Source organism: Canis lupus, chromosome 38, assembly GCF_011100685.1.
Source record: "Canis lupus familiaris isolate Mischka breed German Shepherd chromosome 38, alternate assembly UU_Cfam_GSD_1.0, whole genome shotgun sequence".
NCBI lineage: Eukaryota > Metazoa > Chordata > Mammalia > Carnivora > Canidae > Canis > Canis lupus.
In genome coordinates, this window is record NC_049259.1 from 17486096 (window position 1) to 17514093 (window position 27998).

The 27998-nt window shown below is 46.3% G+C and overlaps 1 protein-coding gene, 1 long non-coding RNA gene and 1 other non-coding gene across 4 annotated transcripts; 1 reads left to right on the forward strand and 2 right to left on the reverse strand.

Moving 5' to 3' along the window:
- Positions 1 to 45: 45 nt before the first annotated feature.
- On the reverse strand, positions 46 to 27019 carry HHIPL2 (HHIP like 2). 2 transcript variants are annotated; one of them, XM_038586190.1, is made up of 9 exons: positions 26645 to 27014; positions 23256 to 23908; positions 22004 to 22147; positions 18716 to 19047; positions 17537 to 17663; positions 10721 to 10866; positions 6362 to 6443; positions 1576 to 1658; positions 46 to 682 (listed from the first exon to the last, which is right to left on the reverse strand). In XM_038586190.1, exons 1-9 carry the CDS (start codon positions 26963 to 26965, stop codon positions 462 to 464), a joined length of 2109 nt encoding a protein of 702 aa, XP_038442118.1. In that variant the 5' UTR covers positions 26966 to 27014; the 3' UTR covers positions 46 to 461. The 2 variants fall into 2 exon arrangements, 1 of the variants encoding a protein (XP_038442118.1); XR_005385738.1 differs by lacking the exon at positions 46 to 682 and having other exon boundaries at positions 1598 to 1658; positions 10721 to 10931; positions 26645 to 27019.
- Positions 20324 to 20428, reverse strand: LOC119868099. Its single transcript, XR_005385869.1, has one exon. It is a non-coding gene; the product is annotated as a U6 spliceosomal RNA (small nuclear RNA).
- Positions 26206 to 27905, forward strand: LOC119868051. Its single transcript, XR_005385739.1, has 3 exons — positions 26206 to 26551; positions 27421 to 27484; positions 27581 to 27905. It is a non-coding gene; the product is annotated as an uncharacterized LOC119868051 (long non-coding RNA).
- The last annotated feature ends 93 nt before the right edge of the window (positions 27906 to 27998 follow it).

Below are 27998 nucleotides of genomic sequence, written 5' to 3' on the forward strand. Positions count from 1 at the left end.
AATGATGAAGCACACCAGATTTCTTTCAAAGGATACATGACCTGATTGTGCAAGTACTGATTTATTACATTAGGTTGTAGAGATTTATAAAACAGCAGAGATGCGCAGTGGGACTTCCAGACCACCGCACAAGGTTAGCCAGGTGCGTCGGCAATGTGGGATCTGGTCTCCCGGCAGAAGCAGATATGGAGCATCCGTCCATTCAGAGAGCAAGATTCCCGTGCAGAGGACAACCACACTGGCCCGGGGTGCAGTTCCCTCCACCTGCCCCCCCCTCCACCTCCACCTCCAGCTCACATACTGCTAAGGCCTGAGTTCAACAGCAGCAGCAGCCTGCACACGGAGAAGTGGTTCTCCGCTGGCACGTCCCCAGGTCAGCCACCGGGACAGAAAAGGCCAAGGGAGACTCCTGCCAGCTCGCCTGGGCTGTGCTGACTGCCTGGCCCTGCCCTGGTGGGGTTTCAGGCTCGCTTCCTCTTGCCCTGGGGGCCTAGGGACCTTGCTCGGGCTCTCTTCTTTGTACCAGGCCTTTGAAACATCTTCCTGCTGCTTGTCGGAGAAGCCAGCTTCTTGGAGAGGCCTTTCCTGGGTGAGGCCCGGTCTGGGCTGGAGGCTGAAGTTGCATTGGATAATTTTCTAGCAGCTTTCTCCGACTGCTCCTTTAGCAGGTCCAAGACTGTCTCTGGGAAACAAACGTTTATTTAGTGAGAAACAGAAATCCTGGAAAGGAAACTCTAAAGGAAGCACCACCCGGATACCTACAACTACATGAGGGCTCTTTAATATAAATTCTCGAGGTCCCTGGGTGGCTCAGCGGTTGAGCACCTGCCTTCGGCCTGGGGCGTGATCCTGGAGTCCCCAGATCGAGTCCCACGTCGGGCTCCCTGCATAGAGCCTGCTTCTCCCTCTGCCTGTGTCTCTGCCTCTCTCTCTCTCTCTGTGTCTCTCATGAGTAAGTAAATAAAATCTTTAAAATATATATACATAAATTCTTTTCAGGGGCGCCCGGCTGGCTCAGTGATAGAGTATGTGACTTTTGATCTCAGGGTTGTGAGCTCAAGCCCCATGACCGGCCTTGATCTAAATAGATTAAAGGGTCACTCCAGGGATCCATGGCTCTGGAATAGTTCCCTTAAGATAGTCTTGCTCCTCTCTAAGCCTTTCCTGAATCCCCACCCTGCCTCTGCTCACTCGAAGGGCCCCTCGTTCCCCAGGACACCCTTCTCTACCAGAACCTCAGTGCTATATATATGTTTCATTTGCCTGCACGCTACATTTAACTCTGAGCTACAAGCCAGGTTCACGGCTGTTAGCCCCAGGGATTAGCACAGTGACGGCTGCAAAATCAGTGCTAAAGGAACGGTGTCCAGTGAGGAAGAGATGAATGGACAGAGGACAGCAGGTCTCTGAGGAAGCGTGCACTGCCCGGTGTGTGGACTGTATAGACCAAGCCACGGTTACGGTCCTCATGCAGAGCACCTTGCTGGGGTGGGAAACAGATCTCCCACCCTGGGAGGACTGGAGCGCTTCTGCCAAGGGCTCTGAGGCCTGAGCCTGAGACAGAGACGGACTCACTGGCGAGCGGCCGGAACTGGACCCTCTTGCTCTTGGTTCTCACTGGCACAGGCCTGTACTTGCACTTGCCTGGGGGCGCACGCCTAAAAACAGAAAAGAGGAGGACACAAGATTCTGAAGACGGGACAGGAAAAAAAGATCACCACAAGGCACACATCGGCAAGAGCTGGCTTCAGCTCTCTTTTATCCATGGGGATGGGACAGATGGAGGAGGAAATAAGTGATGAGCTCAGAGAGGGAGAAAGAACAGGGACACTGCAGGCTCTGGGGACACAGCGTAGTGAGCAGGTCAGGGGCACCGGCACAGTAACAGAACTGGGTTCAAACTCTGGGGTAAGTAACCTTGCTAGGCATCAATTTCCACATCTATAAAACAGAAAAAGTAATAGTACCCATCCGAGAAGGAATAAAGAAGAGCTGTGTGGGGCGCCTGGCTGGCTCAGTCGGGTGAGTGGCCAGCCAACTCTTGATTTCAGCTCAGGTCATGATCTCAGGGTCCTGGGATCAGGCCCCATGTGGGGCTCCGTGCTCAGTGGGGAGTCTGCTCGAGGATCTCTCTCTCTCTCCCTCTTCCCCTCCCGCCATGCACACACTCTCTTGCTCTCTCTTAAATAAATGAATAAATCTTAAAAAGAAAATAAAAATAAGAACTGTGTACTTGGCCTACTATAAGTGATTAAGTCACTTCTAAAATTATTCTTTAAGGAGATTTAAAAAACGACACTTGGAACAGTGCCCAACACATAATGAGTGCCCCAGAGATGACAACAATGGTGATAATGGTGGTGATGGTGGTTGGTGATTCTCTATAAAGAGAATTCCATCGAGAACTCATGGCACAGGGGCACCTAGGTGGCTCAGTGGCTGAGCGTCTACCTTCGGCTCAGGGCGTGATCCCGGGATCCTGGATCAAGTCCCAGGGAGCCTGCTTCTCCCTCTGCCTGTGTCTCTGCATCTCTCTGTGTGTCTCTCATGAATAAATAAATAAAATCTTAAAAAAAAAAAAAAGAACTCACGGCACAGCCCCTGAAGGATTGCCAGCCTCTCTGCCTACTAGAATTAGAATTTCATAACTGCTACTCCCTAGGTGCATCTTCTGAAATAACATGGACCCTGGAGACTAGGAGCACTCGCTATTCAGAGCAGAGATAGAACTTTCCAGTCAGTCCCACTGCCTCCTCTTCTGCTGTCCTTGCTCCAGCTCAGTCTCTCCTTGCTATCATCCTCAACCCAAGTGGGAAAAAAAAGTAATTTTATTTATATAAGGGACACCGAGTGCTCAGGCGCTGCACTAATGCTTCATAAATCCAACTCACTGAAACCTCACGACAAATCTATGAGTTAGGTGCCATCATGATCCCCATTTTACACACGGGAAACGGAGCCACACAACGATTAAGAAACAGATGCAGGGGATCCCTGGGTGGCTCAGCGGTTTAGCGCCTGCCTTTGGCCCAGGGCGCGATCCTGGAGACCGGGGATCGAGTCCCACGTCGGGCTCCCTGCATGGAGCCTGCTTCTCCCTCTGCCTGTGTCTCTGCCTCTCTCTCTCTCTGTCTGTCTATCATAAATAAATAAATCTTTAAAAAAAAAAAAAGAAAGAAAGAAACAGATGCAAGGCCACAAAGCTAGTTGGTAGCAAAGTCAAGTTTCAAACCCGGGCTCTCAAGGAAGGGCAGGAAGAAATGATGAAAGGAAGGGGTAAAATATCACACAGAAATAAATCATTTGTTCCTCAGAAAGCTGGCACAGGTGCATGCAGTGCAAAATAGGCTGAATAAGTAAGCAGAGCAGAATCTGGACCCAGGGCACCTGGGTGGCTCAGTGGTTGAGCATCTGCCTTCGGCTGGGGGCGTGATCCTGGGATCGAGTCCCTCATTGGGCTCCCTGCATGGAGCCTGCTTCTCTTTCTGCCTGTGTCTCTGCCTCTCTCTCTGTGTCTCTCATGAATAAATAAATAAAATCTCAAAAAAAGAAAAGAAGGGCAGCCAGGTGGCTCAGCGGCTTAGCGCCGCCTTCAGCTCAGGGCCTGATCCTGGAGACCAGGGATCGAGTCCCATGTCGGGCTCCCTGCATGGAGCCTGCTTCTCTCTCTCTCTCTCTCTCTCTCTCTCTCTCCCCCCCCCCCCCGTCTCTCATGAATAAATAAATAAAAATCTTTTTTAAAAAAACTGGATTCACTACTGGAGAAGCTCAGAACGTCTGTACAGCTCAACATGATTATAGCCCAAGTGAATGAGAGCTGCTGAAAGGACTCTGACCCACAAAGGGAACAGTGTCCCCATCCCAGGCCCCCTCTTGCTAGCTGTCCCTCAGGCAAGTAACTTAATGTGGTCAGGCTCAGTTCCTACCTTCCCTGTAGAGTGACAGTGTGAGCCTGTCCCTGGGAGAGAGAGGCCCCCCTGCACCAGCACAGTGCCTGGCACACAGTGACAACTCAGTAACTGTCATCCTGAGAGAAAGGTGAGCGAGGAGGGATGTCTTCCGTGTGGAGAGGCTTTACACTTGTTTTATGGCTGCTCTGATGATAGAAGGGAGCTAGACTGTCCCCTAGCCAAATCAGGAAACTGTCAAAGGAAAGGCAAAGTGATTCACACAGGAAACTTTCGAGTGGAAAGGACAGCACTGCCCCCGGCCCCAGCCATTTTCTGCTGCCTGAGGTGCTTTAACTGGGTGCTGGGTTTGCTCCCCCTAAACACAGGAAATATGCAGAGCCCATAGAGAAGCCAGCCCAGTACCTGCTTCGTCCCTTAGGAACTCTGCACGTGCCATTAGGAGAGCACCCCAGGCACCGCCTCGGGCACTGAGCTTCTTCCAGGAACTCTCGAGAACACTGAAACTCAGCTTCCAAACAGTGCTGAGCTGGGCCTGGCTCCTGAGCCCTGAGCCCTGACCCACGTGCAGCCCATTTGTCACACGTCTTCTGAACATCACCTGAGACAGGAGTCAGGTAGCCTCACAAGGAAGTTTTCTTCTGCGGGCCTGTCTCAAGCTGAATCGTGGGGCAGACTTTCTTGCTTTGGGGAAAAATCCTGAGATAAATCCATGCACAGCCCCAGGCTCTCACGAGGGACACGCTGCATCACCCTCTCAGGAGGGTCCCAACCACACACTCGACACCTTCCCAGATGGGAAGCTGTACTGTAGCCTTGGTCTGGGCAGTCGGTTAGCCTCTGACAGAGGTTGGCAAAAGAGCAGAAGTAAACCGAATGGAATCTACCAAGTGAATAACTATTGCCACTGAATTCCAAAAAGGCTCAGGTGGAAACACCAAGAAACCCATTAAAACCAATTTGCCGGGAATCCCTGGGTGGCGCAGTGGTTTGGCGCCTGCCTTTGGCCCAGGGCGCGATCCTCGAGACCCGGGATCGAATCCCACGTCGGGCTCCCGGTGTGTGGAGCCTGCTTCTCTCTCTGCCTGTGTCCCTGCCTCTCTCTCTCTCTCTCTCTCTGATGACTATCATAAATAAATAAAAAAAATTAAAAAAACAATTTGCCTAGACCCTCTTACGCTGCTGGTGGGAATGCAAGTTGGTGCAGCCGCTCTGGAAAACAGTAGGGAGGTTCCTCAAGAAGTTGAAACTAGAGCTATCTTATGACCCAGCAATTACAGAGCTAGGAACTGACCCCAAAGATACAAATGTAGTGACCCAAAGGGGCACCTGCACCCCAGTGTCCATAGCAGCAATGTCCACAATAGCCACACTATGGAAAAAGCTCAGATGTCCATTGACAGATGAGTGGATGAAGAAGATGTGGTCTATATACACAATGGAATACTACTCAGCCATCAAAAAAAGATGAAATCTTGCCATTTGCAATGATGTGGATGGAACTGGAGGGCATTATGCTAAGTGAAATAAGTCAATCAGAGAAAGACAATTATATGATCTCACTCAGATGTGGAATTTAAGAAACAAACCAGAAGATCATAGGGGAAGGGAGAGAAAAGCAAGATGAAATCAGAGAGGGAGACAAACCATAAGAGACTCTTAACTCTAGGAAACAAACAGCGTGACTGCAGGGGGATGGGGTAACCAGGTGACAGGCATTAAGGGGGGCACATGATGTAATGAGCACTGGGTATCATATAAGACTGATGAATCACTGACCTCTACCTCTGAAACTAATAATACACTATATGTTAATTAATTGAATTTAAATTTAAAAATGCTTAAATAAATAAGTTGTCCCAGATTTGGCCACTAGGAGCCCTTCAAAGCTGGCTCCTGTAAATAAATAAATAAATAAATAAATAAATAAATAAATAAATAAATAAAAAAGCTAGCTCCTGCAGAAAAAAAATAATAACAATTTAAAACATTTTTTTAATTTTAAAAAATAAATTAAAAAGATGTTTGCCTAGGACCTGGAGACCTCAACCAAACCCAGGGGATAGGGCCACAGTCCTTACTTAGGTGGTCACAACCATACACCCATTGTTAGATGATCCCAGACAGAAGTTTCCAGAAGCATGTTAAAAAAACAAAAAAAACAAAAACAAAAAACAAAAAAAACAGGAGCCAAAGGTCTAGGCTAGTCATCCTAAAAAAAAGCTCACAGTCCTCATTTCCCACCACAAAGAGACTGTATCCCAAATATTTCATAATTCCTAGAACACTGTCCTACACATTCATTTGCCCAATCTGCTTTTTATCGAAAGCAGAGATTTGCTTCAGTTGATCATTTCTGGTAACTCCTAGGGAGCCAGGGCTGTTCTTATGATCTGCCATGAAGATCGGGCTGATGTAGATGCGCCTAAGAAGAAAATGAGACCAAAGCTCACCTGGATGGGTCAACAAATTTGTAAATCGATCCGTGCGGTGCATAGGCGCTGGGGTAAGACGTGGCCAGGAAATAGAGCTCCCCTAGGAAACAGGAACAGGCGATCAAAAACATGGTCGAGGCACAGAGCTGATGCACAGAGAAAGCTGTCAACATGGGGTTAGAGCCCCAGGAAGGGAACCCCGGAATCCTGACAGCGAGGCCTTCACTGGGCCGTGAGCCCCCTACAGAGGAAACCCTTGTCTGGACCCCCAAAGGCTACCTCAGAGTGCACCCCATAGAGGCCCATTTGTGCACCAAACTAAACTGGCTCCCCCTTTATCATCACTTTGCTCTTAGAAACGTCACCTTAACGAATCTCCCCTTCCTTCCCCATCTCCTTACTACTGATAAGGATTCTCTGAAAAACCCTGAGATCACTGTAGGTCAAGACAGTGTATCCATCACTTTCTATTGCCCTTTCTTCAGGCCTCACTTTTCTCTCCATCTGCACCTTCCTTCCTTGGTCCCTGGAGCCCTGGTTTCCCTTTACCCTCCCACTCTTCAGGCATCCTGCTGGCTTTCTCCACACCTCCAGAAATCACCTCTACCCATGTCTCCTGCTCCTCCCATTCACCCCTGTCTGAACACACTCTGCCCACGGTCACTACCTCATTCCACCTCTTCTCCCGGTTACCTGTGAGGGACAGGATGGGATAGGGTGGACAAGCCCAACTCTGGAGTTGGAGCCGTCTGACTGAATTCTGACAACACCAGCTGCTGGCTGCGTTGTCTTGGGCAAACTTTCAACCTGGGTAACCCTGATGTTGTGGATTAATTCATTTGCAAAATACGTCACATGATAATTAGGGATTACACTAGAAGGTGATGGGGCATCTGGGGGGCTCAGTCAGTCAAGTATCCGACTCTTGGTTTCGGCTCAGGTCATGATCCCGGGGTCATGAAACCGAGCCCCACATCAGGCTCCACACTCAGTGGGGGTCTACTCAAGGATTTTCTCTCTCCCTCTCCCTCTGCTCCTCCCCACACCTCTCAAATAAAAAAATAAATCTTTTTAAAAAAAATACTAGAAAGTGATAATCAGCCGTTACTCTTACCTTCTTATCTCTACGCCGTCACATTTGTGCCAATGCACTGAATGGAACTCATTTGCTGTAGGCTCTCTCTCAATTTCATGGAAGTTAATGTCTACCAAATGGCTAATTGGAATAAACCTAGAACTTCAGGCAGCTCTGAGTTATTTCCACAACTTTCTTCCTTGAATTTGTGGAGGACAGTGACCAACATTTGTCTCGTTCTGAATGCAAGGCTTACAGGCTTCGCAGAGCCCCTGTGCACAGCCGCCTAATAAACTCTGGATTTTGTGTATTCATGAACTATATCATCATCCTGCCCTATACGAGGTCTGAGGCATTAGGACACACCCAACCCTAAAGCCAGTTTGCCTCCTCTGATTGGAAACTCGGGCACTGTCCATTAGATAAATGAGGGACTTACCAAGTGTCTGCATGTACACAATGCCATCATACAGAAGCCCCTCTAAGCCATACAGAGAATTCCTGCTTTAATTGAAAACCCCCCATTGTGGCATATTCCCTGCACCAACAACACCAGTTTATGTAAGAAGTATGTCCTAAACATGCCACAGACTTCTCATTGTATTTTTAGGGGAAAACAATGCTGGAAGCGAATTTCATCTGTAAAGTTCAACCGAAAATTTTAAAAATATATTTTAGGATCAAAAAAGACCACCCCAAAACACTGTAATATGCCATGTAAAACGAAATGTGTGTGATGCAAATTTACTGCAAGCAGTAATACTTTGAAAGCCAGCCCTCTTGAGAATGTGACTGACATGCAGAAATCCAACCCAAAGGGACCCAGCCCAGCCAGCAATGGGCAGCCCTGTCCCCACCCCTCCCTCTGCAGTCACTTATTTGCACCAGCTGTCAGCTAGAAAAACCTGGAAATACACCGCAGCAGTACTGGGGGTTCAACCAAAAAGGACGGGCCTATGGCTGGTGGCTGATAACAAAAGAATAAAATGCTCAGATCTAAAAATATGTCCCTAAGTGGCAAAGGCTATGACATGAGCAAAAAGTCTGAATCACTCTGCACAAACACACAACAGCAAGCAACTCTGGAAGAAAATAACTTGCCTTAAAAAGAGCCTTCCTGGCTTTAGGACCATCGGGCAAAGTCTGGCTTGGGAACACCCTGGCAAGTCCACTCGATAAAATTCAGCCAAGGACACTTAGTTTTGTTTGCCAGATGTACTGACTGATACTTAAAAGCTGCCTGTTTTCTCCTGCGAGAAGCCTACAGGCACAGCAAACCAAACCACCAAAGCCAGGGGTTCTGAGGCCTCCGAAAAGGAAAAGCCACAGAACACAGCAGCCCAGGATCCCAGGGCAGAGCCGCCTCCGGGGCTCCAGGCTCCAGGGCTCCAGCCTCCAGGGACAGCAAGCTCCAGCCTTCAAGGACTCCAGCCTCCCTGGGGCACCAGGCTTGAGGGGTTCCACCAGGGCAGAGACCCCAGCAACCATCCACTTTCACATCATCCACTTTCCACTGAGCATCACCCTGCCAGACTGTGGTTTCTTTTTTTTTTTTTTTTTTTTAAATTTTTATTTATTTATGATAGTCACACACAGAGAGAGAGAGAGAGGCAGAGACATAGGCAGAGGGAGAAGCAGGCTCCATGCACCGGGAGCCCAACGTGGGATTCGATCCCGGGTCTCCAGGATCACACCCTGAGCCAAAGGCAGGTGCTAAACCGCTGCACCACCCAGGGATCCCCCAGACTGTGGTTTCTCTCCTTTTTTGTATGTTTGGACTTCCAATTTGGAACTCATTTATTTAGACTTTTCTTTATTAAGAATGCTTGAATTCTCTAAAATATCCTCTGCTCCTCTAAAATATTCATCCCAAACTATAAGCTAGGAAAAGGTCCAGCAGCCGACTGGATCTCCTTATGTCTTGCTCAAGTCAAGGTCTGGCACAGGCACCCCATGACTCAGCGTGGAAAGAAACCCAGTACTGAGGAAACCTTCAGGGCTCTAGTTTACACTCACAGAGAAGCCCAGGTCTGGAAGGGACCCTGAGAGAGCATTTTATTCTCTTCTGAGACTCCAAGCATGGCTAGGATGCAGTGCCAAATACTAAAGAGATCGTAGGCCCCATCCTCCTCCCAAAATAAAACTGTATCTTTCAGAATGCAATATAACTTATGTAATAAGCACAAATTAAAAATCCATTTTCTGATTACAGAATTTGAGGAAATTTGGAAGAGCTGAGGCTGTCTCTCATACGTGCACACAGGCTTTGCTCTGCCGATGCCCTTAACAAATACCTCATCTGTCTAGTGAATAGCGCCCTAGCTGGCTGTTGACCCATTTCCCAGATCTCTCAGGAAATAAATTATCCTTGGCTCACTCATAGCACTGGCCTCCCAGACTCCTGGCAGGGTCAGGAAAGGGAGGATCACCAGAGGTGCTTCCTCCCAGGCAGCACCAGTAAGATAAACATCAGTGTCACCAGGTCGGCCCCACCACTGGCCCTGTCCACGTTCCTGTGATTGCAGATTAGATAAAATCAGGACACGGATCTCCTTCATGGTCAAAAGACCGAACAAAAGACCAGAATATAAAGCCTGATTTGCCCCATAGAGTGAGGTATGGGCCTCAACCAAGAAGTAGGGATATTTGATCTGTTGCCTCACTGGTGAAATAAGCATAATTACATCATGGGGGTGTTGTAAGTACTAAATAACATAAAGAAAAATATAAAGTGCTTAGAACAGTATCCAGTATATTATAGAAGTTGACTATGGGGCACCCAGGTGGCTTAGTAGGTTAGGCGTCTAACTTTTGATTTTGGCTCAGGTCATGATCTCAGGGTCATGAGATCAAGTCCTACATCTGGCTCTGCACTGAGTGTGGAGCCTGCTTAAGATTCTCTCTCGGGGCACCTGGGTGGCTCAGTGGCTGAGCATCTGCCTTTGATTTAGCTCAGACCCTGGGGTCCTGGGATCAAGTCCCACATCAGGGTCCCCGGAGGGAGCCTGCTTCTCCCTCTGCCTATGTCTCTGCCTTTCTCTGTGTGTCCCTTATAAACAAATAAATAAAATCTTTAAAAAAATTCTCTCCTCTCCCTCTGCTCCTCCCCCATCACACATTCTCTCTCTCTCTCTCAAAAAAAAAAAAAAAGTTGACTAAATGATAGTGAAAATACAAGTGTAGTTGCTATTTAAATAACAATAATAATAGTAATAATAATTATGACAAATGTTTAGTTCACAATGCCTGTGATGATTTAAGTTCCCATAAGCAGAAACAGAATAACCCTGTATATTTCTTACCTGCTTCATCTTCCGCAAAAGATATGATATATTTGCTGTATGTGCTGATCAGCCCTGGGAAGGCACAGGACTCAGTGTTGCCCAGACAAATGTCCTGTTTCTTCCATTTCTTGGTTTCTCTATCTTCCTGCAAAGCCATAAGTCGACTAGATGAAAAGCAAAACGCTTATTATAGGAATCCATATTTTCACCGTGCAGGATATTTTTCCTCCTGGAAACAGAGAATCTGAGTACTAGAACTGAGTCTCCCCTAGGAGATCAACACCTAGTCTCTCCCAGGAATCAGAAAGCTGCTTCAGAGTTACCTCAGTCACCCGCTGGCCCCAGATAGAGAAGCTCCTCTTATATTACAGGAGGAGTCCAGTGCCCTGTGCAGGTTGCATCACTACAAAAAACTGATCTTTTTTTTTTTTTTTTTACAGATTTTATTTATTTATTCATGAGAGACACAGAGAGAGAAAAAGAGGCAGAGACACAGGCAGAGGGAGAAGCAGGCTCCATGCAGGATCACACCCTGGGCCAAAAGCCGGCCCTAAACAGCTAAGCCACCCAGAGATCCCCTCAAAACACTAATCTAATTTTTTAAAAGATTTTATTTATTTATTCATGAGAGAAAGAGAGAGAGAGAGAGAGAGAGGCAGAGACACAGGCAGAGGGAGGAGCAGGCTCCATGCAGGGAGCCCGACATGAGACTTGATCCCGAGACTCCAGGATCACTCACGCCCTGGGCCGAAGGCAGGTGCTAAACTGCTGAGCCACCCAGGCTGCCCAACTAATCTAATTTCTATTAGTTTGTGACCTTCACTAATCGCTCAACTGGCTAAGCCTCACTTCCCACATCTGTAAAATGAATTTACCGCAGACAAAAGTTGCAAAGGTTATGTAAGATAATATACACAAATAGCTGCCCAGTGTGCCTGGCACATAGTAAGGGCTCAAAAACTAGAAGCTATTTTTGCTATTATGCCTAGTAGCAGGTAGATGCTTCATCTCCCTCCATCATCTGTCTGACCTAAAAGCAGGTTTTTAGAACAAAAAGAAAAGGAAGAGGGGTAAATTAGGGCATCACCTGAAACATTTTATAGAAACAGAGATGTTCAATCCCAGTGATTCTGGTGTGTATGCTTCGACTAGGAATCACTGAATATCAACCAAGTGACATGTAAGGAGGTGGAACTGTGGATGAGAGTTGTGGGGAAAACCTAAAGAACAATTAAACCCCAAAGATCTAACAAGTGATGACAAAGGAACTGACCAATTACTAGTTTTACCCCATTTCTGGAACCAAGAATTGCAGTATGAAAATATTACCACCCTTTCTAACAAAGATGGGGTAACAGGAGCTAGACTTACCCTCACACCCTAAACAGTCAAAAGCCTAGACAAAAGGGAATGACAATTTTTAAAAGACATTGGAAATCAGAAAACAAAGGACTACAATCCCTAAGAGATGGGAAACAAACAAGGTAAGCCCTAAAATCGTCCCAGCTTACTGCCTTAAAAAAGTTTCCAGAATGAGGAGGAAAAACACAGGCAGAGCCAGCAGACTCCTCAAGGTGAAAAGACAGAGATGAGAGTCCAGGAAGACTAAGCAGGAAGAACCTGCAGCACAGATAATGGGAAGAACAGGCCCCAGAGATCTGCAAAGTATCTCGCTTGAATATCCATCACTACTTCATAGCATATACATGTGAGGAAACTACCTAAAACAGGGGAAAGAATTAGAAAGAAAGTACCTGGAACTTCCTCAGGATCAGGCATAGTTTAAGTATAACTCAGAGAGCATTGGGAAGAGTTTCTAGCAAACTCTTGCCTCAATATTGAGGAATAGATAGTTCTAGAATAAGCACCACACTGATCCTCCATAACAAATATTAACAGCAAGACTTGAAAGGATCAAATTATTTTGAAGTAACTTAACTATGTCCCAGAACATGGGATGTCGCATGGCTCAGTGGTTGAGCATCTGCCTTCAGCTCAGGGCGTGATTCCGGGTCCTGGGATCGAGTCCCCCATCAGGTTCCCCACAGGGAGCCTGCTTCTCCCTCTGCCTATGCCTCTGCCTCTCTCTCTGTGTCTCTCATGAATAAATAAGTAAATTTTTTTTAAAACTATGTCTCAAAACAAAGCTCAAGGATATTTAGAGATACAAAAATATTCAACACCCACAACGTTAAATTTACAATGTCTGGCATCCACTAAAAAACTGTTAGGCAGTAATGAAAGAGGTAAATACAAGCCATAATAAAGAGAAAAATCAATCAAAACTGTAAAAGAATTGACACAGATGTTAACTTCGGCAGAGAACATTAAATAGTGATTTTTACTCTGATTCCGTATGTTCAAAAAGCTAAGTAGAGAATGGGAAATATACAGAAGACCCCAATCAGGTTTCTAGAGATGAAAAATACAGTGCTTAAGATTTAAAAACAAACACTGGATGAAATGAATGGCACATTAGAAGCTGCAGAAGAAAAGATTTGTGAACTGAAGACATAGCAATAGGAACTACCCAAATTTAAATACAGAGACATAAAATTTAAACATGAATAGATCATCAATGAGCTGTGGGAAAAGTTTAAGCAGCCTAATATACACATAATTTAAGTATCCAAATAAGGGACGCCTGGGTAGCTCAGGGGTTGGGTGTCTGCCTTCAGCTCAGGTTGTGATCCCGGGGTCCTGGGATCGAGTCATGCATGGGGCTCCCTGCAGGGAGCCTGTTTCTCCCTCTGCCTGTTTCTCTCATGAATGGATAAATAGAATTTAAAAAAAAAAAAAAGTATCCAAATGAGACAAAAAAAGAGGGTGGAGAATCAAAAAATATTTGAAAAAATTATAGTCAAAATTTTTCTTTATTTGACGTACACTAGAATTCAAATCCATTAAGTGCAACCAAATCCAAGCACAAGAAATATGAAGAAAACTACACCAATATATACCAAAATGAAATTGCACAAAACCAATGTTAAAAACTCAAAAGCTGCCTGAGAAAACAAGACATGTTAAACATGGAGGAAAAATATAAGGATGACAGTAGATCTCTCACTGGAATTAAGGCAAAGAAGAAGATAATGGAGAAGTTTTTTTTTTTTTAAGATTTTATTTATTTATTTATTTATTTATTTATTTATTTATTTATTTATTTATTTACTTGAAAGACCATGTGTGAGCAAGAGCAGAGGAAGGGCAGAGGGACAGGGAGGAGCAGACTCCCCGCTGAGCAGGGAGCTCAATGCGAGACTCATCCCAAGACCCCAAGATCATGACCTGAGCTGAAGGCAGACACTTAACCAACTGAGCCACCCAGGTGCCCATGGACAACATTTTTAAAGAATTAAAGAAAAAATACATCAACACAGACTTCTATATTTTGCAGAAATATTTTCATAAAGGAAGGGATAAAAAAGACAGCAAAAGCAGAATTCATCACCAATGAATCCATTCTGCAAACAATGCTGAAGGAAATTCTTCAAGCATTAAAAAAAGGACATCCTGGGAAGGAAATGTGCACAAGGCAATGAGGAGTATTGAGAAGGGTAACTCTGTTTCTTGCCACCACTGTAATACATCACCACAGCTTGGTGGCTGAAAACACTCACACTTACTCTCTTACAGTTTTGGAGGCCAAAATCCTGAAATTGGTTCCACTGGGTCAAAATCAAGATGTTGGCAGGGCTGTGCCCCCTTTAGAGTCTCTGGAGGAGAATCAATTTCCTTGCCTTTTCCAGCTTCCAAAGGCTGTCTGTCCTCATGTCTTGATTCGGGCTCATCACACTGCTTCTGTTGTTACACTGACTTCCATCTCTTCTGCAAGTTTCCCTCTACCTCCTTTTTCCAGTGATATTTGTGAATACATTTAGGACCCACCTAGATAATCCAGGGTAATCTCCCAAATCAAATACAGTCTGTTTGTGACCACAATCAAACTAAATCACAAATCAATAGCACAAAGATCCAGGAAAACTTCGGATATTTGGAAACTACATAACCCACTTCAAAATAACTTGGGAGAAGATAAGTCAAAGGGAAATTAGAAAATATTTTTAACTGAATGAAACCGAAAACATGATGTATCACAATTTATGGGATACTGTTAAAGCAGGATTTGAGGGGAAATTCATAGCACTAGACACATGTATTAGAAAAGATGACAGTCTCCAGGGACCTGAGTGGCTTGGTTGGGTCTCTGTTGCTTTCAGCTCAGGTCATGGTCTTGTGGGTCATGGGATCAAGCCCTGTGTCCAGCTTCATGTTTAACATGGAGTCTGCTTAACAGATTATCTTCCTGGCACATCTGGGTGACTCAGTTGGTTAAGTGTCTGCCTTGGGCTCAGGTCATGATCCCATGGTCCTGGGATTGAGACCCATGTCAGGCTCACTGCTCAGTAGGGAGTCTGCTTCTCCCTCTCCCTCTCTCTCTGCCCCTCCTCTCCTGCTTGTGTTCTCTCTCTCTCTCTCTCTCAAATAAATAAATCTTTAAAGAAAAAAAAAAGGTAAAGAAAATGACAGTCTCAACTCAGTGATCTCAGTTTCCATCCTGAAGTAGTATGTTATTTGAATGTGGATACAGATTAGTTGTACATGTATATTGAAAACTCTAGGCAACCCCTGAAAAAGGAAAAAAATAAAGTATAACTGAGGCGTTAAGACAGGGGAGAAAATGGAATTCTATAGAATGCTCAGTTAAATCTACAAGAGACAGAAGAAGAGTGGAAGTCAAAAACAGAATAAAGAACAAGGGCAACAAATAAGCAGCAGTAATAAATACAGTAGATATTAATCCCACTATGTCCATAACACTTTGAATGTTAATGGTCTAAATGCACCAATTAGAAGACAGAAGGGACGCCTGGGTGGCTCAGCAGTTGAGTGTCTGCCTTTGGCTCAGGGCATGATCCTGGAGTTCCAGGATCGAGTCCCACATTGGGCTCCCTGCATGGAGCCTGCTTCTCCCTCTGCCTGTGTCTCTGCCTCTCTCACTGCGTGTCTCTCATAAATAAATAAATAAGATATTTTTTTAAAAAAAGGAAGACAGAAAAAATAAAAGGGGAGCTTGGGTGGCTCAGTTGGTTAAGTCTCTCCTCTGACTCTTGATTTTGTCTCAGGTTGTGATCTTAAGGTCTGAGATTGAGGCCCACGTCGGCCCACGCTCAGTATGGAGTCTGCTTCTCCTTCTCACTCTGCTCCTTCCCTTGCTCTCTCTCTCTCAAATAAATGAATAAATAAAATCTTTTTATTTTAAGAAGAAATAATAAACAAACAAATAACAAAGATCACCAGCGTGGATCAAAAAACAAGACCCAACTATATATATGTTGTCTACAAGAAAACTTAGGCCTGAATGACTTCACTTGGAAGAAACATATGAGGAAGAAATAATAACTATTTTACACAAACTCTTCCAGACAAGTCAAGAGGAGAACACCTTCCCCAACTCAGTCTATTAAAGCCTGCCTTACCCTGATGCCAAAATCTTGCAAAGTTATTCCAAGAAAGAAATCCCTTTTATGAACACAAATGCAAAATTTTCAAACAACATGTTACTAAATCAAATCCAACAATATATTAGAAGGAGAATACATCATGACCAAGTGGTATTTACTCCAGAAATGCAAATGCAGTGATTTTTTTAAAAATCAATGTAATTCACTATATTAAAAACTAAAAATGAAGTTGAGCACTGGGTGTTATACTATAAATTGGCAAACTGCTTGGGTGGCTCAGTGGTTGAGCACCTGCCTTTGGCTCAGGGAATAATCCCAGGGTCTTAGGATCAAGTCCCACATCGGGCTCCTCACAAAGAGATTGCTTCTCCCTCTGCCTATGTCTCTGCCTCTCTCTGTGTGTCTCTCATGAGTAAATAAATAAAAATTTTTTTTAAAAAATGGAGAAAAAATTTCTTAAAAACGAAAAATGAGAAAACCACAGGATTCTCTCACTAGATGCAAAGATGCATTTGACTAAACTTGACATCCATACTTAATATAAACTCTCAGTAAACTAGGAATGGAAGGAAAATTTCCTCACCTGATAGAGGGCATGTACAAACACCCACAACTGACATCATACTAACTGGTGAAAATGAAAGGCTTCTAATCGACATTGTACTAAAATTTAAGATGAAGCAATAAGTCAAGAGAATAACAATAAAGGCATTGCAATTCAGGAAAAGAAAAAAAATCAAAGTATCTATATTCACAGGTAAAATGATCTTGTGCATAGAAAATCCAATAGAATTTACACACACACAAGCTAATAGAGCTAATAAGAGTTTGGCAAGGTAGCTGGTTACAAGCTCAATACACACACACAGACACTTAAATATGTATAACAAATGTATAATAAATATAAATATATAGTAAAACTGGAAACAGTCAAACCAGGAGAATACATGAGTAATTTGTGGTATATCCATGCAATTGAATATTACAAAGCAATAAAAGAGAAAAACTACTGACACATGTGACAACAGTGATGAATTTCACAGACATTATTGAATGAAAGAAGCCATACATGTACAAGAAAAGAATACATATGCATGACTCCATTTATATTAAGTTCTAGAAGTAGAATTAGTGTGTGATGGGAGTGGTTGTCTCTGGCTTGTGTGTGTGAGTGTGAGAAAGGACAGGAAAGGACAGGATGGTATTCTAGAGTGATGGCAATGTTCCGCATCTTGACATTGTCACAAGTATATATTGTAAAACTTTATCCAACCGTGCTCTTAGAGATTCTATCTCACCACATGTAATCTATATCTCAATAAAAAGGTTAAAATAGAAGAAAAATGAAAGGAGACATCAATCCTCTTACCCACTCACGAAGTCCCCAAAGATGTAGAGGCCATTGAGATTTGGGGATTCACACCCACGGTAGACATATCCTCCAGTGACTGACTTCCCCACTGTATGGCCGTAAGCATAGATCGGGAGAATGTCATCTGTCCAGGAACAAAGAGAGGGTCACAGCTAAAAACTGAGGCCTGCAGGTGTCTGGGTGGTTCAGTTGGTTAAGCGTCCAACTCTTGATTTCAGTTCAGGTCATGATCTCCGGGTTGTGAGCTCGAGCCCCCTGTCACACTCCATGCTGAGCATGAAGCCTACTTGGGATTGTCTCTGTCCCTCTCCCACTGCCCCACTCCCCCATCCTGCTCATGCAGGCACGTGCACTTTCTCTGTCTCATTAAAAAAAAAAAAAAGTAAGAGCTTCAGGGAGGAAGATGGGGACTTTCAAATGTAGTTTGCCTGATTGAGTGGAGAATGTTTTATCTCTTTGTCTTCAGTAGGGCAAGCAACCAAGAGAATCACATTTATTTTTCCCAACAGACCAGCCACAGTATTCGTGAGCTTCCCATTTGACTGGTCTCTGCAAGCAGAGAAGAAGCCGAAAATTCCCCCACCTGTGAGGCAGTGACCTCAGAATCCACACACCTATGTTTATCCCCTAGGCTGACACAGCAGATACTCAGGTTTAAGGATCTGAAAACCTTTTGAGGGTCTCAAGGACGCCTTTGTAACTTAGAGGACCGAAACACACTGGTGATAAAGCACAACTGAAAAGCACACCTTGATTACTGACGTTGAGGGATTGTGCATGGACTATACCACCTGACTCTACATGGGAATGTCATTTCAGTGGGCTGTTCCAACTGGGAATAATTTAAAACACACAACCACCAATCTTCCTCTGCTAGTGGTTCTCAAAATAGCATGCCTAAAGATCATGTGGGTAATTTATTTGAACTATAGATCCCTAGGTCAATCCCAGTCCCTGAATACACCCAAGATTCAAATGCATCAGGTCAACAGGCACCACTCATGCATTTCTGGTGCCAGTGGCTGGAGGGCCAAGCTGAGAAGTCCGATCCCACAGGCCATGAGCCAGGACACCTGGACCACCTGCAGGGCACAACACTCTCAGGTTGTATCCCCCACCTCCACCTCCAACTCCCACGATTCCTTCAAGAAATCACCCAGAGACCATCTTACTTACCCAGAGAGGCATTGTGACAAAGCTTTCGGTCGTAACATTCAAATCCTTCCTTTGCCCTCCAACCATAGTTCCCACCTTTCACAATGATGTTAACTTCTTCGAACCTATCTTGTCCCACGTCCCCACAGAACAGGCGGCCACGGCCCTGGCGTGTGACGGGGTCCCCTCGGTCCACGGCGCAGCGCCACATGTTTCTGACCCCGTAGGCATAGATGGCAGGGTGGGCCCCCGGCTCAGCCACGAATGGATTGTCGGGGGGCACTCGGTACCTCTTGCCCTCTGAGCCGGCACTGTTCACATTGATCCTCAACACTTTCCCCAGCAGGGAACTTCTGAAAGAAAGGAGCCCAAGCAACAGGTGCAGGATGAATACCCCAAAATGGGATTGCTGCATCATCGGCTAGTTTTATTTGTCATGTTTTTGAAGCATCTCCACCATTTCCCATAGCCGCTGCACTATTTTGCATTCCCACCCACAGCACACAAAGCTCTCCCCATCTTCAGCAACACCTGCTGTCTATCCCATCGTGGTTTTGATCTGCACTTCCCTGATGATTAGTGACACTCAGTATCTTTTCATATGCCTGTTGGACATTTGTTTACAAGAGGAGTAAGTTCTAGAGATCTGGGGTAACTTGTCCCTATAATTGACAATATTGTACTTACGATTTTTTTTAATACTTAAGTCTTTTTTAAGAGGGTAGATTTTGTGTTAAGTATTCAAAATTTAAAACTAATTAAAATAATAAAATATAAGATAGGGGGGTCTGGATGGCTCAGTGGTTGAGCGTCAGCCTTCCCCTCAGGTCGTGATCCCTGGGTCCTGGGATCGAGTCCCGCCTCAGGCCCAGTAGGGAGCCTGCTTCTCCCTCTTCCATCAGTGGAAGTGGACCCCATACGTTTTACCTTTCCTTTTAGCTTATCATTTGTCTTAGTAAAAACTGTTGAGTATAGAATGTGAGCAGAGGGGTGGCGTGCCTCACTGTATACAAAGTGAGGCATATTGTTCTCATATGATTGAGATATTGATCTCAATATTGATATTGATTCTCAATCAGTTCCAGTCTGTTAGATGATACTCTGCTTCTCTGTGTCTCTCATGAATAAATAAATAATATCTTTAAAAAAAGAAAATATAAGAGAAAATAAAATGGCACCAGACCAGAGACTGCCCAGGAGGGCCTACTGATAGTCAATGCCAAACAACCTCCAGGAATCACATGGGGAGACATGATTTTATACACACACGATATTTATGTGTGTGTATATATATATATATATATATATACACATATGTGTGTGTGTGTGTGTGTGTATATATACACACACACACACATATGTACACAAGATATATACATGAAGTCATGTCTATACTAGATAGATAGATAGATAGATAGATAGATAGATAGATAGATGGATAAGTGTATAGATTTAGGCAAAATGTTAAGGCTCACCCAGTTTGGGCTCAAAGAAAACTGGTAGGCAAAAGTTTGATGTGATCCTGGCCCGTGTGACCCTGAGCAAGCAAGATGCAGCTTCAATTTTTAAAATGTTTTCGATGGGATGGTTTCTCTCAGATTTGGTTTAATACTGAGAATTTGGGGAGGGGGGGATTTGGAACACTTCATGAATTTGCACATCATCTTTGCAGAGGCCATGCTCATCTTCTCTGTAGTGTTCCAATTTTAGTATATGTGCTGTTAAAGTGGGCACAAATACTATAAATTTTTAAAAGGTTGATTCTTCCTCTTACAGCACTGTGGTCACAAAAACAGAAAGAACAGGGCTTTTGGTGAGGCTCTGCCAGTAACTGTGATCTCTGGGCCTCAGTTTCTTCATTTGTAAAACAGAGGAGAGAAACACTACCTCGAAGTGTGGTTGTGGTGTGAGTTACTCTGCACGCAGCAGGTGAGGCAATTCCCGACAGTAGGCATTTGACAAATGTTAGCTCTTGATTATTTTTTTTAAGATTCATTTATTGGGGCATCTGGGTGGCTCAGTGGTTGAGCGTCTACCTTTGGCTCAGGGCATGATCCTGGAGTCCCAGGATCGAGTCCCACATCGGGCTCCCCACAGGGAGCCTGCTTCTCCCTCTGCCTGTGTCTCTGCCTCTCTCTGTGTGTGTCTCTCATGAATAAATAAAGTCTTTAAAATAAATAAGTAAATATAAAGATTTATTTGAGAGAATGGGGGGAGGGGCAGAGGGAGAGAGACAAGCAGACTCCCCATCTGAGCCAAAATCAAGAGTCGCCCACTTAATCCACTGAGCCGCCTGGGCACCCATTAGCTCTTGATTATTAGAACTTCAATATTTTGTTACCAGGGATAATGGGATTCAAGTGCTTGCTGGTGCAAAGGGCAGAAGGATCACATGACCTTTATCAAGGTTAGCACGGCCTTCACTGGGCTCCCTCCCACACCAGCTTGAGTTTGAATTTTGGTTCTGCCATTTGTTTGCTGTGTGGCCTTGGACAAGCTACTTTACTCCTCTGTGCCTCTATTCTTTTGTCAGCAAAATGACTATCATAATATCTACACTTCATAGGAGTCGTCCCTTCCATAAGTATTTCTGAAGGGACTCCCAGGCCAGGCTCTATTCCAGGTGTTGGGGATACATCAATGAACAAATGATGCCCTTGTGAGATGTTAGAATTACATTCTCTCTCTCTCTCTGTATTTCTCATGAATAAATAAATAAATAAAATCTTTAATTAATATATAATATAATTAATTATATATATTATATTATATATTAATATATAATTAATATAATAAAATCTTTAATTAATTAACTTAACTAAAATAAATAAGATTTATTTATTCATTCAGAGAGAGCGAGAGAGAGGCAGAGACACAGGCAGAGGGAGAAGCAGGGTCCATGCAGGAAGCCCCATGTGGGACTCGATCCTGGGTCTCCAGGATCACACCCCGGGCTGCAGGCGGCGCTAAACCGCTGCGCCACCAGGGCTGCCCCTAAATAAAATCTTTTTAAAGAATGAAATGGGTAAGACCTTGGTGTGGTAAATAATATTCTGCTAATATATATCCAACTCTAAATTCATCTCTACATAGTGTTCTCAGGTGAGCATCCAAAGTATTACTTACCAAATACACTGTGCCTGAAATGTATAGGACCGAAAACCTAAACGTTCCTCCCACTTGGTTCAACAAAGGGGGTTACATCTTGCAGCAAGTGATTTGGGTTTGACCTTCTGAAGACTTCATCTCAGCAAAAATGTACCAGGGCTCACCCCTACAGGGACAGGGACCTAGATCCATCCAGCTTACTTGTTCTGAGCATTTCCAAACTTGCCAAAGGGATTCCCAGCCCGTTCTCCATCCCCAGTGAAGATGTACAGGTAGCCATCCACACCAAAAAGAAGTTGTCCACCATTATGATTTGAGGCTGGTTCTTCTATCTCTAGGATGACTCTGGAAGGAAAAGAAACCATGCATTGGGCTTTGATACAAGCTAAAACTGCATCCTCTTGAGACACCCAGAAAGGACTGGTCCAAGCCAGTCCTGCTTCGGAGTTTCTAAGGTCACAAAGGTTGGAGCTCTATGACACTCCTTGTTTCCCAGGATGTCGCCTTCATTTTTCTTTCATATCATGATTCCATATCATTTCATATCATGATTCCATGAGCTGTAGACACAGCCAGACTAACAATCACCCTTTTCTGGGGCTGGGCCTTACTCCTGGCTCTACCAGAATTCTTAATCCCTTCCTTTGAGCAACCCAGTAGGGGTTAATGTATCAGTTCACCATGTTCTTTTCAATCCCCCAACTTGGCTATTTGGGAAAAGAGAGACACGGCAGAAAGGACAAGAAGGGAAAAGGGCAGAATGGCGGAGTAGAAAGACCATGAGCTTGGATTTGATAGAATTAAGTCCTTATCAGACTGAGCATCCATAGCTCTATGGCCTTGTGCCACAGGCTCCTGTGAGGATAATACCCATGTTCAAGGCAAAGGGCCTGGAATCCAAAGGCCACACAATAAACAGAAGCTGCTATTATGTTTAATATATTGATATTATCTATAATCATTTCTCAAACCCTTATGGCTGCTGGCCATCGCTTACATTCTATAAAAACAAGTAAGCATGGGATCCCTGGGTGGCGCAGCGGTTTAGCGCCTGCCTTTGGCCCAGGGCGTGATCCTGGAGACCCGGGATCGAATCCCACGTCGGGCTCCCGGTGCATGGAGCCTGCTTCTCCCTCTGCCTGTGTCTCTGCCCCTCTCTCTCTCTCTCACTGTGTGCCTATCATAAATAAAAAAAAAAAAAAAAAAAAAAAAAAAAACAAGTAAGCATAGCTCTGATTAGGTAACTATAAGGTGATGATGGCTATACCCCATGAAGACCCCCCACTCAAAAATCTAATTTGTCTGTCCTTATTAATCAACAATGACTCCTTGGTCAATATTATAAGCCAGTGGCTCTAAAACCAGAAACGTTTCCCTTTATCATCTTGGAGGACAGGCTGGCATTGTCTTGGAGCAGGGTACAGAGGTGCCTGTTCTTACAGGCATGTCTTACCTTTCTGATTTGGGGTCAGCTCTGTTGGGATCAGCCCGAGAAACCTTCATCTCACTAATCCGGATCTTTTCTACCTTATTCTTGCCCAGACACGAGTAATAAATATAGAACTTGCGGTTGCACTGGAATTTGGGATGAAAAGCCAACCCCAAGAAGCCTCTCTCGTCCCCTACCCAGGGGGTAGTCAACACGATACTCTTGAGGTCCAAGAAGGGTTGTTCCAGGCGACTCCCGTCAGGCAGATAGACCCACACCACCCCCAGCTGCTCGGCCACAAAGAAGCGATGGGTGCCGTCCCCTGCGTGGACCATGGAGACCGGGTTCTTCAGCCCATTGGCCACCTCGGCCAAGCAGAGCTGCAGGCAGCCCTGCTGGTCCTGGGCCACCACACCCAGGTTGCGGTTGAGATGGTCATTCCTCAGGACGTTGGGGAAGCAGTAGTCCTCATCAGGAAGGTTCAGGAGGTGGCAGAAATGGGCGCCGTCCACTTCCTGTGGCCCCCGGGGGCGATGGTCATTGGTCAGTAGGGAAATGGCAGAGTGGCAGTTAGAATGGAAGGCAGAGCAGTAGTCAGAGCAGAGGCCAGGAAGGTTCCGGAAGGGCGTCTGAGGGTTCTCGGCGTCGTAGAGATGAGCTGCATAGGGCGAGCACTCCTGGGAAAGGAAAAGAGGCTTGCTGGGTGGTCAGACCGGCCGCAGGGGGGCTGGGCCCAAGCTTTGAGCAAGGGGAAGGAAAAGTGGTCTAGGAAAGAATCAGAGGGACCCTTGGGTGGCTCAGCGGTTAGGCGTCTGCCTTCTGCTCAGGGTGTGATCCTGGGGTCCTGGGATCAAGTCCTGCATCAGGCTCCCTGTATGGAGTCTGCTTCTTTAGATTTAGATTTAGATTTTTTAAAGATTTCTAATAAAATCTTTAAAAAGGATAATTAAAGGAAAGAATCAGAATTCTGGAGTGACTATGACCAACGCCCCAAATTTTCTTTTCTTTTCTTTTCTTTTCTTTTAAGATTTTATTTATTTATTCATGAGAGGCACAGAGAGAGAGGCAGAGACACAGGCAGAGGGAGAAGCAGGCTCCCTGCAGGGAGCCCAATGTGGGACTCGATCCCAGGACTCCAGGATCACACCCTTGGCCAAAACCCAGGCATCTCAACGCCCCAAATTTTCTAGCCAGTTAGTGCTCCTGGAAGGCAAAAAGGGTTGAGAAATCTTTCATGTTCACAATACCTTCTCTAGCATTTCAACTTAGTTCTTGATACTTAATTTTTTTTTTTAAGATTTTATTTACTTATTCATGAGACACACACACAGAGAGGCAGAGACACAGGCAGAGGGAGAAGCAGGCTCCATGCAGGGAGCCCAGGCGGGACTCAATCCCAGGTCTCCAGGATCACACCCTGGCCTGAAGGCGGCACTAAACCACTAAGCCACCCAGGCTGCCAGACACTTAAAATTTTAGTAAGCGATGACTTTTTTAAAAGAATATTGATTACCCCACCGATAAATGCTGCATCCGTAAGATTTTATGTCTTTATCCAAATCTGAAGCCACGTGGCAAAAGTTCCACATTTGCTGAATCTGGGTGTTGGATATATGGTGCATTTAATGAGTTAATTTTCTGTGCTTTTCCGTATGTTTGAAATAGTTTACCGGTAGTAGTAAAATTACCAACTGGACATGTGATCTATCACTTCCATAGATTAGGCATCTAGTCATTTCTTCACTTACTAATTAAAAATATGTAAGTGCTAAAAAAATAAAATAAAAAAATAAAATAAATAAAATAAAATAAATAAAATAAAATAAAATAAAATAAAATAAAATAAAATAAAATAAAATAAAATAAAATAAGTGCTTCATCTACACAAAGCACCACGCTGGGAGTTAGACAAATCTCAGCTGTGGCTACGGGGTCACACCACTGCTCTTGACACAAACACACAAGACCTGCTGCTCGGGGCTCCCTGAACTACAGTGTTTTTTAGGAGAATAGAATATTGTGGGCAGACAACCAACTCCCAATAGTCATGAAAGACAAGCAACCGGGACTAAGTAAGAAAGGCCAGTTTAAGGGGCACGCTTGTGGGCCTCGGATGGAGCCCAGGGCCTGCAAAGCCCCTTCTCATCACTGACACCCCTCCCAGGGGCCGCAGGGGCAGGACCATCCCTGACACCCCCCACCCCCCAAGTTCTCCCCACCACAAAGGGGCAGCAGCATTTCTCAGATGTGCAGGACTTCCCTGCTCACTCTTATGCCAACCTTGGCCTCAGCAGCTTGCAGAGCAAACTCCCTGCTGTTGGAAAGAGGGGAGCATGTGGAAAGAAAGGGAAGGGGCTTCTAATAAACAGACTCATCTAGGTTATTCTGATTCCTCAAATCCCTAAAACAGGAGAGCTGCTGAATTCGGCTTTTGGAACCTTCACCCAGTAGGCAAAGTGGGAAGGAGGGTGGAGACACTTTTACCAGAGGGGTGTCTCAGAAATTCACAGTCTTAGTGTTGTTCCTGAGAGCCCAGCGTCTGCCCTAAGTGTCATCCCAGAGTTAATTCTCCAGTTGACAGCGGAGGGTGGCGCCGGCGGTGGGGTAGTACAGCCCGGTGATGCCACCCAGGTGGCCGGCGACTGGGTCGGGATCTGCGATGTTCCCTGCGAAGGGCCGCTGCACTCGCTCCGGGTCGTGAGCTGGTGGTGGTGGTTGGGGCGGGGGTCTCGGGTCACAGGTCGGCCTGGATTTCCCGCCTCCTCGCCCCCAACACCTCATTCAAGCACCCCCACCCGCAACAGCCTCTTTGATCGGCTCCCCAATGCAACTCTCTCCCCTGGGCCCTGGGCTGCTGTCCCAGAGTCGGTGATGGTGGGGGGGGGGGGGGGGCGGTGACGCCTGCCAGGGAGGTGGATTTGGGCCCTTGGAGAGCCAAGAGAAGCACAACCCCTGTGAGTCATTGCCACCAGCGGCCTGAAGCTCCAAAGCCCCAGCTCCAGATGCTGGGGGGGCCCCGACCCCGCAGAGCCCCCAGCACAGAGGAGCCAGATGAGGACCGGGCCCCAGCAGGTGCCACCTCTGCCCCCAAGCCCTCCGTAAGCCACCACAGTTGCGCCCGGTGCCCCAGGGGGACCCAGCCAACGCGCTCTGGGAGCTCCACGGACACCCATCTCCGCCTTCTGCCTGGGAAAGCACAAGGGCCAGCAGAGCCCGGGGATGGGGGCCACCTTTGGGTCTCCCAGCAGAAAGCAAACCCAGCACCCCCTGCCCCCCGTCTCCGTGTGTCCGTCCAGAGCTCCAGGGGAGGCAGCTGCCAGGTGAGCTTCTGAAGGGACCCACGCCACCCAGCCCGGCACCCGCACTTTGCTAGGCGGGCTCCCTTGCTGCTGCAGGGCTACGCCCAGGCCCACCTGGCACAGGATGTCCTTAACGTAGCCGCCGCACAGCTCGTAGCCCTTGAGGTCTAAGTAATCCATGATGTCCTCGTAGCGGGCGGCGAGGCGACGGTCCTTGCGCTGGTCACAGCAGCCGAAGGACTCGTAGTCGGAGCAAAACTCGAGGTGCAGCGCAGGCTGGAAGGGGGGCCCGAAATCCAGGCACTGGGGGTGTCCCAGCAGCAAGCCCAGCTGGCCCAGCAAGAATGTGAGGCAGAGGTGGGAGACAGCATTAGAGGCAAGGAGCCTGGGGGCCCAGCCACTCAGGCCCCCCCCAGGAACGCACCTCCTCCGCATCTGGGTCTTGGGGCTGGGAAGCCGCAGGTGGCCGTGTGCTCAGGTTGGCTCCGGGAGGTGCTCTAGCTCCCTTCCTCACTCCCCACCCGCCCCAGCCCCAGGCCCAGCCCCAGCCCCAGCCCCAGCCCCAGGGTGTTTTCTTCCTTCCCTCTGCCCCCACCCCCACCGAGTTCCCTGAAGTGGTTTCTGAGCTGTGTCCCTTCAGCGGTCTGGGTAGCTGAGCAGCCTGATAACTGGGGAAGGTAACCATCCCGGCTAATCCCATCTGAACAGGAAGCTGGTGCAAGTCCTGACCCCCCACTGCCGAGTTTTCGGGGTGCCTGGCTGCTTAGGAAAAGGTACAGTGGATAGAGTCCCTGGCAGACGAGCTGTGATTTCATTAAAACTGCAAAGAATTCCTGCCGTGCTGGGGGGAGGGGGAGGAAATTCACACTTTGTTTACACTTTCTTCGCAGGCCTGAAGCCGCCCAATCCGAGTGTGAAAGGGCAAGGATCCCCGAGCTCCTGTAGTGATGAAAGGTGTGGACCTGGAAAGATGCAGGGGAGGCAGGGGGAGGCAGGGGGAGGCAGGGGGACTGTCTGGTCTCTGTGATCCGGAAAGTTCTATCCTTGCAGTGGTGGGAAGAGAGGACATCCTGTGAATCTGGCGTCTACACCAGGAGCAAGAAGAAAGGAGGGAGCCTGGCCTGGTGGACATGCAAGGAGTCAGCGCGGGCCACTGGGGACAGTGCCATCAGAAAGCACGGAACCTCTGGGCTCTTTCTTTTTGCCAAATCTATACTTGCCCCCCCGGGGCACCTCCTCACTTAATAGATGTTTCAACATTAGCATTTAAGAATGTGTTTCACTTTACACATGGTCCTTTGATAAATATTTCTTAAATGAGGGGCGCCTGGGTGACTCAGTCGCTTGTGTCCAACTCTTGATTTCGGCTCAGGTCATGATCTCAGGGTCGTAACCCTTGATGCTGGGTGTGGAGTCTGCTTGAGAGTCTCTCCCTCTCCTTCTGCCCCTTCCCTTGCTCATGCTGTTT